The 12699-nt window shown below is 49.6% G+C and overlaps 1 protein-coding gene across 1 annotated transcript; it reads left to right on the top strand.

Moving 5' to 3' along the window:
* The first annotated feature begins 6314 nt into the window (after window positions 1–6314).
* LOC149339110 (uncharacterized) lies at window positions 6315–7079 on the top strand. Its single transcript, XM_089550877.1, has one exon. The coding sequence runs from the start codon at window positions 6315–6317 to the stop codon at window positions 7077–7079; it is 765 nt and encodes a 254-aa protein (XP_089407003.1).
* The last annotated feature ends 5620 nt before the right edge of the window (window positions 7080–12699 follow it).

The raw sequence follows: 12699 nt of genomic DNA, 5'->3' as shown, positions 1-12699 counted from the left end.
TTAAGCGCGAAGTTGCGTACTCGTAGCGTAGGGTAGCTTTGTGTATGCATAGCAAGTCAGAAAAAATAAAATTAAATTGTGAAACATTTAAAAGTAAATAATTATTTAGTACTTTTACTTATAATTGCTTTTTTTTGTATGACTGTGTTTACTTAGCTACCACAGTGGCTACAACCGCTAAGCCGCCAATGAGGAAGAGAGGCGCCAATTTTAACCCGCGGCCCGGTAACTCCGGCTCAGTAGCCGAGAGCAACCCTCACTGCCCAATACGAGCGGCTCTCACTCACACACGCTGGCCGAGCGGTACTGCAGCAAGTTGGGATCTCCCCGCCGAGAGCGGCCCCAAGTTATGCTGAACTTACCCCGGAATATCGGCAAAATCTCCGCATCCCTCCCATTCCCAAACGGATGCACCCGGAACACCATGCCGAGAGACGGGCCGACCGTGCACGTCAATTCGAGAAACGCTGCAGCGGACGTCCGGACGTCACTTATACGGACGCCTCTTACCATCCCTCGAAGCCAGCGACGGTGGCGGTAGCTCTCGCCCCTCACCGCAGCTGGTACACAGCCTGCAGCATTCGCAATGCAGAAACGGTCACCGCAGCAGAGGAGGTTGCCATTGCGCTAGCGCTAGCTGACCCTAATACCAAAGTCGTCATTAGTGATTCTCAACAGGCTATCCGCAACTACGATGCTGGCCGTATCTCTTGCCAGGCATTACACATTCTCCTTTCTACTGCACCCTCTTCCAACTCTCGCTTACTTCTTTGGGCCCCAGCCCACGAGTCACTCAGCGGAAACGCCCAGGCGCACACTCTCACCCGAGATCTCAGCTGCCGAGCAGAGTGTATGATCGGCCTCCCTGCTTCCTCTGACACTAATATCTCACGCGCTTCTCTACTCACCACTTACACGGACATACTACAGCACTACCGGCTCGAAAGATGTCTCTATCCTTCCGCACACCGTGATCTAACAAGACGCGAGGCCGTCCAATGGCGCAAACTACAAACTGGCAGTTTTCCATACCCCCTCTTATACAGCAAGATCTTTCCGCAACAGATAGACCCCATGTGCAAACACTGCTCAACTCCAGCTACTCTCATACACATGGTGTGGACTTGTACACATTACAACACAAACAACCCAAACACCCCAGAGACGTAGGAGTCTCTCCTGCGTACTTCCGAGCCGGCAGACCAACGCCGGCTTATCCAGCGCGCGGCGGAGGCCGCGACATCCCAAGGGATCCCCGCCGACCTCCTCTAAGCCAGCGCAACCGGTCCTTAGACTGGTCCCCTGTTTTGGGAGTAATAAAAGAGATCACCACCACCACCGAGCGCGCTAACCGCTGAGCCACCATGGCGGGTCCATATCTGCTTCGCGATTAGTTTTCGGTGGAATGGAAGCCAAGAATGTGAGGCGACGGCATACAGATGCGCTTGTTGTGTTATCTTCTTGTCCTTGTCTTTTTGTGCGCAGTACCCCCCTTGTATTCACCATATACATGTGCTTGACTGGCTGTCGCCTAGCGCACTTGGCGCACACTCCTTTGCGAACAAATGGCATTATTATTCATTCGTGAGCATTCGGGCACTTTCATTTATAGTCGAAGCACCATAACAAGTTTAATTAGCAACTACACGACTTGTAATGCGATGATTACGCACAGAGAGATGCAACCCGTGCGGATACCAGTGCGGTGCCAATGACCTATCGCCAGGACATTGATTCGCTCTCCTACCACGCCGACGCGATCTTCAAAGCCGGAAAGTAGTAACGGCAAGCATAGATCCATATGGCGACTCAGTCGTTAAACATCACCACGGCATTCCCTCTGCGGTGACGGCAGAAATGCACAAGTTATCACTAAGCATGGGCACCACTCCACGGAAATCACAGTCCGCGCGGACTAGATCCCTCCCAATACACTGACCACGCTAGCTGCATATGGACAACGCCAACCACCCAGGTCATTACTCCTCCGTGTTCACATACTCTCCACGCTTGGCCAGAACCATAGGCTTGGCTAGAACCATACTTCGCGGCTGCGTCGGTCGAATTTTGATGGAGGCGAAAATCTAGAGGCCAGGGTACTGTGCAATGTAAGTGCACGGTAAAGCACCACCCCAGGGGGTCGAAATTTCTGGAACCCTTTACTACGGCGTCTTTTATAGCCTGAGTCGCTTTGGGACGTCGAACCCCATAAACCAACCAACCAGAGCCATATTTACCAGTGGTGCACAGGGCTGAACCCCGCAAAGAGCCTGCCTCATAGACAGAGAACTCCTTCGGCAACCGGACTCTATCCCTCGAAAGCACGCAGCTTTGCTCAGACAAGCCCAAACGCGGTCAGTACCCAATGACTTCACCTTGCACAAAATACAACAGAACCCCAATACACCTCACTGTAAGGTGCATGGCTGTCACAAAATTCGGCGCATTTCTGAAACAAAGAAACAAGAACAGCGCCGCGCCGACGAATCTCGCCAGCGCGGGTCGTAAAACGGCGGAGAAGGAAACCCCGGCGAGCGATTGGCCTTGAGTGCGTGGCTGCTGCCCCCCCCCCCCCCCTCCCTTTACCACCGCTCGACCGACGCGGCGCGGGGGGATCGCTGTCGATTATTCTAGACTGTCCGAGTCGTTTCTACGCAATGTTGACGGAGAGGGCGTAGCCTTGCTTGCGCTAAGATGGGTCGGAGATGGGCCGTACAAATAAATGTTTTCTCTCTCTCTCTCGCCAGAGACAGCAGCAAGGAGAGGCAAGGGGTGTAACTTCCTTCCGAACGTTTCCTTGCAGACTCCGACGAGGATGACCCCTGCTTTTATCCCCACAAAAAACTCTTACCGCTGCATGTTGTACTTTTTATTTATATTTGCGAGAACAAAAACTAACGAGGCATCATGCCAACCCGTTTACTAACAACTCAGAAGGAAGAGAGAATAAATTTAAAAGAAAAGTCGGTAGAGACACCGCGAGAGAGTCGTCGCGAGCTGCGGCGTGATGTAGCCCGATGCCACGCAGCCGGCAATTCTACCCCTGCGCGACTCTACGTAGCCGCCGCAGCACCCCTTCTGATCTGCGCGCTAACTTCGTGAAGGCAGTCGCCGCCGTACCGCGGCCCGTTAAAGCTAGCTTAAAAGGGTCGAATGTGTGAAACTTGCAGGTAAAGCATGCGAAGTCTTTCTAGACTAGCATTTGAAACAGTGACGTAACCGCCGATTAAAATCGCGACACCCTTCAAGCTTCTCTGCAGCGCACAATGACAAGTATGGGGCGCATGATGACGTCATCGAAGGTATCGGTACATTGCCAACGCATAAACGCCTGCTTTGAAGGAGAAAAATCAACGCCGCCGAATGAAAATCCTGCCGCGAGTTGGTTGGCAGCGTCCAATGAGGCACGGCAGGATGTGGCTGATGGCAGCAGTAATTTGAAACCATACCTTCCGTGACGTCACACTGAACTTCCACGCACTCCTCTGGTGCATTGAGGAGAAGCGCAAAATTCAATCGTCGATTACGTTACTATTTTAAATGCTATAGTGCAAAAACGCTTGGCATGCTTTACCTACAGCCCATATATATTTGAATCCTCGAATATCGCGAAATTCTGAAAACTGGTGCAGTTGCCCTTTAAGGGCAGTGACGTAAACCCATGCAAATTTCAAGGGAGTACACGGCTATTCAGCTGCCCCCCCCCCCCTCCTCCCCCCCCCCCCCCCCTGACCTAGCAAGTCCCAGATGCGGGTATAAGCAAAGCCACAACCGTCAGCAGGAGCCTAACTGACGGGTGGCGATACAGAGGAGACGAAGAGGAGCAAATTGGACAGCCGACGAGAGAAGGCTCCAAAACATCCCCTAGCGAAAGACCATTACCGACCAGCTACAAACCCTGCATAGTGTCCCATGCGCAGAAGTGTACCGCAATTGTTAACGGCGGATGCTCTCCATTTGAGTAAAATGGTATCTTCGCCTGCGCTCCTGACCTAATAAAAGCTGACTAATTGAAGACACTTTGCATTTTCGGAAAACCATTGCGTAACCCATGCTGATGTGGTCCTTGGGGGTGCGGATCCCTCTCTTGGGATATGGAGAGCGTTCAGACTTTATAAAGCTACCAGCAGTGCTCGAAAAAGAGCTCTCTTCTTATTTGAAAACGACATCCACACTTCTCACATCTGTACGAAGTCTCCTCGCCATGTAAGTGCAGCTAAGTCCGTAACAATGCGCTCATAGTGCGCTAGGACTCTACGCATCCTAGTGCACTTACGAGGGGAACAGGTGACGCTTGCGCTAAAGCCGTTGGATTTCTAAATGTTTCTCCTAAAGTGTTGCCTCGCGAGCCACTGAAAAGGATGGCATGTATAGTACTCTTTTTCTAACACGTTTCTTTGGTTTCTGCCCTGCTTGACTATGCACTCGTCGCTGGTATATGAACCCGATGTTGCGCTTTTTGCTTTCCGCAACTTTTTCAGCCGCTGCCAAGATTACTGTTTACTGTTTGTTAATGTATTTCTCTCTCTTTTTTAAGAGCGAAGTTTCATCGTGAAACGCAAATTGGCCTGCCACGACATTGCCAAATGAGCACTGGGCCGGTCATTACATAGCAGGCTCCGGTCGGGTACAGAGTCTGGACTGAAGTAGCGGCGAGTAGGGCAGGGTCAGTCAATAGATACTGGCCCGTGTAGACCCTTAGCGCCGAATATAAAGTTCTTATATTTTGTCGCTTTCCTGGAATCTAAAACCTGTGTTGTGCCGGCCGTTTAAGCATTCCAGTTGAGCGGTTGTGCTATTTCTACAGCATTTAAGCTGCATCGCTGTCATCTCTATAGCCCCAGACTGAACGAAAGTTAATTTTTACGTTTTTTTTATTGTTTATGCACTCAAAAAGTTATTCATATATTCCATTTAAGGCACCACTCGAGAAAGAACACTCTCCTATTTTTTCCCACCTTCTTTGTCGCATATGGCACTTTCTAAAACTGCGTGAAAAAATGCTTTTCTTGCGCAGTGCGGAGAGGCAAAGAGACAACGTTAGACGCAACTTGAACAAAACATATATATTCAGGAATTGCACATTATCGATTATTGATGCGGAGGCTGGGCCACTTACCAGCGGCCGCCGCGGTGGCTCGGTGGTTATGGTGCTCGGCTGCTGACCCGAAAGACGCGGGTTCGATCCTGGCCTTGGCGATCCCATTTCGATGGAGGCGAAATCCTGGAGGCCCATGTACTGTGAGATGTCAGTGCACGCCAAAAGAACCCCAGGTGGTCGAAGTTATCCAGAGCCCTCCACTTCGGCGTCCCTCATAGCCTTATTTGACGTTAAATCCCATAAGCCAGCACCACAGACACGTTCTTGGTCATGCGCAACTAAGCCGAAGCACCCGGTTTCAACCGGTGTCCCAGCGGCTGCGTTTCGGTGGAGGCGAAGCGCGATAAGCGCCAGTGTACTGTGCGATGTCAGCGCATATTAAAGAGCCCCAGGAGGCGTACGATAATCCGGGACCTTCCACCACGGCGCCCGGGTGTCGCTTCGAGAGGTTAGACCTCACAATTTACAAATTTTCATTCTATCTGTGAATGGCAGGCACTAGTTGTTGATGATGATGATGATGTACTCTGGCTTAATGGCACATACATACCCACGGCGGGGTATTGGTCAGGGTTCATAGTGGATACAAACGCACTCATGTGCAAGGAGTGGAGTATTTGGATAATTTTGGGACTGTAGAATTTGTACACAATAAAAAAAAATACGGAACAGAAAAAGTAATGAATTCACGTTCTAGTAGAGGAATCTACCAGATGAAATTATATAATTGTGAATATAATCGCACACTGGTTTCAGGGCATATCCCTTGGCGCTTGTCCCGAAGGAAAGGAGAATCGGGATAGATAGAGGAAGCCCGAGTCGAGCGAGGGAGATCTCCAAGTAAATTCTACGGGTTTCTCGCAATAAATTTTTTTACATCTTCTTCATCGGCCGTGTTCGGGGAACTGACGCGCGAGAGTGGGTACTCGCCTGAAATAATTTTAAGGACCACTGAATAAAGTGTAATTAGGTGACAATGAACACAAAATATAGGCTGCCTTGAGAGAAGTGTCCGAATGTCGCCTGTGATACTTCCTTCAGTATTTAAAGACGCTTTCATATGCACCTCGCTTGAATGGTTTCAACAGCTATCATCATTAGCATTGCGCCCTAACCGCCGCGAGGCTTGCGAGCTGCTACAGCTTATCTCGGTTAGCAGCGATTTATCCCGCTCTGTTCGCCTCCGTTTCTATCTTGGTCGACGGTTGGAAAGATGCATCGCGAATATGGCGCTGACAGTTCGACAACCTGCACGAGGAAATCTGGCACCGCCACTCGGCGAACAGTGAGTCTGGCTGAGGTGCTGGACGCCGTCGCCCGGGAGTCCAAAGTCGCTATTGTGTCTCTGGAGAAAGAACGAACACCACTGGGAGCCTCAGCGACAGCCGAGCTGTTCCAGCAACCACCGTTGAACTCCAGGTGCAAGAACGACCACATGGCGACGGCTGGCCTGGCACCGAGAACCGCAACGACCTGCTCCGTGCCCATTCTCTTGCTGTTCACCGTCAGCGTCGTCACGGTGGGGTTCACGATCTCCGCAGTGGTGGCGGGTCGCTACATCTCCTCGGAAGGGGCCTTTGACAGCGGACGCGGAGGTCACGGCAGCGGCCGGAACGCCGTTCCTTCCAGGAACCTTCTGGCACCCGCCCCTGCTCCAGCGGTGGCTTCGGGAGGAGCCGCTGAAGAACTCGAAGCTGAAGAACTGGCCCGCCGCTACATGATCCAGCCAGACGACCCGGCTTCTCCTGAAGGCGGGATCGTAGAGGCTGGGCCGGCCACTGAGCCTTTCAGGGATAGCGCAGACGCGAGGAGGCCGGCGGTAACGGGGAGAAGTGCAGCAGCGAGGAACAGTAGCCAGCCGGCGCCGGAACCAAGGACGGAGGATGTCGTCCCACCCACGACGTCCAACTATGGAGACCCCTCGGAGAGCCCCGCACCAAACGCTAGCGCTCAGAGATTCAATCTTACGTTGGACTAATACAATATTCGCTCGTTTCACGATTCTTTCACGTTGTATGCAGCTCTTTTTACGAATACGGCGCGTTGTTAGCAGAGATATGTGTTGATCTCTTTTGCGTCTATGTATTACAAGCCTTCCCTATGCGAAGTAAAATTTTAAGTCCCAGCGTGTTTTAGTGCGAAAGCACGTACAATGGCCATTCCACGCATTTATCCGTTGTGTGTTCGTTTGGCTGCTTGTCTGAAGCCTGCTCTGTGGCAGGTGTGTGTGTGTGTGTGTGTGTGTGTGTGTGTGTGTGTGTGTGTGTGTGTGTGTGTGTGTGTGTGTGTGTGTGTGTGTGTGTGTGTGTGTGTGTGTGTGTGTATACACAGTCTAGCCCGTTTATAACGAAGCCACTTATAGCGAAATAGCGGTTATAACGAAGGGATTTCAATTTCCCATTCCCATTTTTGCATTTTCAGTACATTTTGGGTCCGGTTTTAACGAAGTAAATAAGAGCGCGTCAGCGGATATAACGAAGAGATTTAATACCAGCCGAAAAATGATCTGCCAATCAACACATTTTTGCATCCTTGAGGCGATTTTTTCCGCGAAAATAAGAGCAAAATTCGGCTGACGGCGTCCTTTCGTGGCGTCGCGTCTGCTCTCCTGCGGAGCGAAAGGTTGCTTCACTGCATCGCGTGGCACGCCGGTCTCGTGTTGCGTTGTCCTTGAACGGCGTCACGGCGTAGAGAGGTAGAGCACGCCGCGCAGGGAAAAAATGTAAAAAAGAACAGAGACGATTTTTTTTTTTCGATGGCGTCGCAGAGAGCGGCCGTCTTGGCCAATCGCGGTTCTCTATTTCTCCCAGGCAGTCAGCGCCACGGCTGGACTGTACACTGCACGTATCGGTTATGTACAAGGTCTGGCTCTGTCGGCGGAGCACAGGGCACTTTCTTGTTTGGTTGTTTTTGCTTATCACTAGTTTGCATGAGATGCGAGTCACAGGTCACTATATATATGACTCCGCTGCAGTACAAAAGCTAAGAAAATAAACAACCTCCAACTCCCTCAGGCCCTAGAGGGAGTGCGCTCGCAGTTTTACTCTTTACCGAAGGAGGCGTTTCACTCCTTAGGGAATTTAGGCGGAGTAAACTGCTGCTAAAGCGAGTGCAGTAGCCGGTATACTCTATCATAGAGAGTATCAGTTCTTAGAGTGCAGTCTGCAGGAGGTGTGGCAGCGCGCGCTTTGTTTTATGTCGGTATGCCGATGTTTGCATTTTTTTTCGTAGTCCGCATATTACGAAATAGTGGATATAGCGAAGTGATTTCCGATTCCCGCTGACTTCGTTATAACCCGGCTAGACTGTGTGTATATATATATATATATATATATATATATATATAGGATAGTCACCAGAAATTGAAAAACATAACAAGATTTAATTCACGACGCTTCGGCTGGAGGCCCAACCTTTTTCGAGTGTATATATATATATATATATATATATATATATATATATATATATATATGGCTGTGTTTTCCTGTGACTGACAGTGATGTGCGTTTTGTTTCCTCTTCTGAGTTTTTGTTTTTACTGCTCTCATTTTCCCTTTAAATTGTTTTTTTTCTTTGGAGCATTTAGCTCTTTTTCATTTATCTACGAGAGCAGCCCCGAGATCCCCAAAACCAGCTTCAAGTGCAGCCGTGAGAAAAACTACTACTACCGCAGTTTCACATTTACAATTGCGTTAGAGAAGTGAGGTGTGCCGAAACCGCTTATTGCTTGTGTGGTACTCCTGCAGGGCGCAGGAAGCTGGAAAAGATGTGAAACACTCCTCTGTGCTGTTTCGTTTTTAAGGAGTAGTTTCTTTTTTTTTCTTGAAGTGATTCCCCAAATACCGGCAGTTCACACTACACTCTTTCACTGCTAGGGCCTTCGTTCAATGCATACACTATGGGCTAAAAGAGCCGAAGAGGTTAGATTCTCAAGATAAGGCGTAAATGTAGTAAACAAATGAAACGCAGAGTGGAAAGCCATATAATCATTTCTTGAAATGCCATGGAGTAAAATAGCGCTGCGTAAAAGAGCAAAACTAAGAAGAGAGTTTCCTCTAGTCCTAGTTTCGTTGTATTTCCGGTCCGGTGTTCCTGATTCCTCGGGGGCACCTGGCAATGAGCCACTTCTGAACATTCTACTGAAGACCCATCGCCCGAACATGAGGCTTAGCAGACTTCAGGTTCAGGCTCCGTTCTGTTGGCGGTGAACGGGAAGGGCAGAGGAGAGGCAATTCCGGCAGGTACCGCTGGCTTCATCGTGTTGCCGGACAGGTCGGCGCTTTTCGTCTCGCCGTCACTAACTTCCAGCCGTGACGGCCCAGATCCCCTCTCGAAGACAGCAGCGGGGTCGTAGCCCGGCGGTGTCCTCGCAGCGCGTTCGGCGGCGAATGGCACGTCCAGCATGGCCAGGACTGCCGCCATCGAGGACAGGATGGCGACCACGACGAACAAGCCCATGAGGAGGTGCGACCACGAGCCAAGGTCCGGTCCATCGACCAGGCCGGAGACCCTCCTGACGTCTTGGTCGATATCCGTGGTGAAACGGGAGAAGGTGACGGCTCCTCGCTGCAGGTCCGTTATGTGGACGTCCGAGCTGCCGGGAACCCAATTGGTCTGCGTTATGAGCCAGTCCTGTTCGCTCGTACGTGGGCTGTTGGCTGCCGCCAGACGTACGCCCGAAAGCCGAGTCTTGCTTTTCAGTCGCTGCAGGTCCATGGACGCGTGATACGGCTCTCACTGCTGTTCATCTTCTTCCTCAGTTGTCGCTTTTGAAGATTATTTATGGACTACAAGGAACACGACCTGACCGCCAAACGATGGCAAGCAAATCTTGCGCAGAGGGCATTTATGGAGAATTGAAGCTGTTCGAAAACGCAGTTCTCCAGAATTTCCATTCGTCACGCAACTTACGTTTCCACGCGGCTGGACAATCAGATATCTGTAAATGCCATCTAATTAGCCTGTGCACGCACAGAAGTGATGAAGAGCATATATGTATATGTTACTGAATTGTATATCCAGGTCATTTTTTTTCATGAAATGCTTTCTGACACATTGCTTTGTCTTTATTATTTGTTTTGAATGCTCTCATACTGATCTTTGTGTCAGTTTCAGTTTTGGTTTCAGTTTCGGATTAATAGATTGACTATTTGCTTGTTTGTGTTTATGTGTACTTGTTGATCGGCTGTTTGTATCACGTGGTTGTTATCTATCAATGATTGTGCGCGTCGAATAAATTGGGTCTCTGGTCACAGTTTTACGTGGAGTATGGTCTCTTCGTACAGCCGCCTGAGCCGATACTACAATGGCGACGCAAGGATGTGATAGATGAAATGGAGTTTGAGTCCCGAACATAATCGGACAAAATCGGTTGTACAAAGTGAAATCGGCTTTCCCCGTAGTTTTAAACAAACTTCTGACATGTTTTGCCTTTAGTAGTTAATGGAATTTTTCTTGCAGTGCCGATTTAGTTTTTCTGCGTCGTTTCATGGTAGCCCAGGCCACTCCTGAAGAAGTCGCTGGTCCTGGGGAGCCCAGCGGATGTGGAAGTTGTGAGTTTTACCTCATCCACTTTAATGTCATCGCATTTCGGTGATTACATTACACACAAGTTACAGGAAATGTTTCGACGATATTTTCGCGTATTACTTTGATGAAGACTGACGTCTACCATAAATGCATCGTATATGGCAGCAACAGAAGCAAACAGCAAATAGGATTATGTGATCAAGCTTTTCTCAAAGCGATGACGGAAAGTTTCACTCCTCACAAAAACAGAAATTATTGCATTCATTGGAAAAGCAAAATAGCGTGTGGCGCTATTTGCTTCATTGGGCAGTTGAGCCCTACTGCGTCGTAGAGTTCTGCTGCGTCGTATATTTGGGAGGGAGACGCTTTCCCTTTATTGTGGCTCTAAGCTCGGGGAGGCCGAGCAGCCATATTGAATGTCAATGACTGTTGCAGTGACGCTTGACCCCTCCATATTGACTTGGTACTCGGCGAGGCCGAGTAGCCATATCGGACTTTGACAGATTTAATGCTGGTTTAGGTTGGTTGGTTTATTGGGGTTTAACGTCCCAAAGCGACTCAGGCTATGAGGGACGCCGTAGTGAAGGGCTCCGGAAGTTTCTGCCACCTGGGGTTCTTTAAAGTGCACAGTACACGGGCCTCAAGAATTTCGCCTCCATCGAAATTCGGCCGCCGCGGCCAGGATCGAACCCGCGTCTTTCGGGCCAGCTGGAGCCGAGCGCCGTAACCGCTGAGTCACCGCGGCGGGGTAGATTTAATGCGTCTTTGACTGCCATGTCAGGACTGACTAGAGTGACGAAGAATGACTTCAGTCAAGAAGATTAAGAAAGTTTTTCCACTATTTGAAGTCGAATAATACCAATTTTTGGAACTGGGCGAAAGAAATGGCACTGTCCGCATCGTTTTTTATGGGTGTGCTTTCGCAGGAACCCTTCCTTCAACGACCTGGTCGCCCATCGGTCCCATGGACACACAATTGTTTAAGACTTCCGAACTGTACGTAAGTGTTTCTGGTGGAGAATCGGCACCAGCTGAAAGTAAAAACTCACTGCTGATTTACAACTTGGGAGATGAAGGCCGCAGAATCTACTTCACCCGAATTGCGTCGCAGGGACAGACAACTGCGTCACAGACTTCCACGTTACAGCCTTTCACTGATGATGCGACACCAGATATCTATAAGCAAACAGTTACTCTCCTGGAGAGAGAGTTTGCAATTGAATGTCACTTGTTGATTGAAAGGCATCGATTTCAGAATAGCTGTCACCAATCTGGCGAATCTGTCGCTGAGTAAGTAGCTGGTCTCAGAGATTTGGTTAGTAATTGCAGCTGTCCTTCGCCAGAAGTCATGTTTCGCGATCGTTTCTTTACTGGCGCCTCTCTTCCTAACGTGTCCGGAACGTTTTCTATTGGAAGGCCCCGACGTATCCATTGCGACTGCATCCCGAATTTCTCTCCATTAAGAACAGGTTAGAAAGGATGCCCAGGAACTCGCAGCGTCCGTGCAAGTAATCAGAAGAACAATGCCAATCTAGCTCGTCGGAACGCACGACTTTCCCTGCACGACGTTATTTGACGCCACGGTCCGGACTTCCTTTTTGGTAGTACGGCCCTTGACAACGACCTCAATGCTAGACGGAACGCGGCGTACAACTTCCATCATCGCGACTTGCTCTTCCACATAACATGCCTCCATCTTCACAAGTGCGTCAGTTTAGTCAGCCTACATCTTCACGGAACCTTCATCGTCCACAACTGTGGTCGCAACCATTCCAAGCTTCTAGAAAGCTTCGACAGTTGACACTATCGACGAGTTCATCCAACCTCACTTACTGTCATCGGTGGGACTTAAAGGAGTATAGACGCCTAAATTTTGGATGCACGTTTTCTTCTTTGTAATGAGGCGTAAGTCATTATTACACATGGATTACCACGTGGTATCCTCCTGCAACCGGCAAAAAATTTATAATCAATTTTCTTTCTCGTGCTGTTTCGGTTTCAATAGCCGAACGATGAGCGTGACGTCAAAGAGAGGTTATAGGTCACGCGAGGCATGCAAAACGGCAATAT

This window comes from Amblyomma mixtum, chromosome 6 (genome assembly GCF_055824585.1).
Source record: "Amblyomma mixtum isolate Tamu chromosome 6, ASM5582458v1, whole genome shotgun sequence".
In the NCBI taxonomy this organism is placed as follows: domain Eukaryota; kingdom Metazoa; phylum Arthropoda; class Arachnida; order Ixodida; family Ixodidae; genus Amblyomma; species Amblyomma mixtum.
This window is presented reverse-complemented; position numbering and strand designations above follow the sequence as displayed.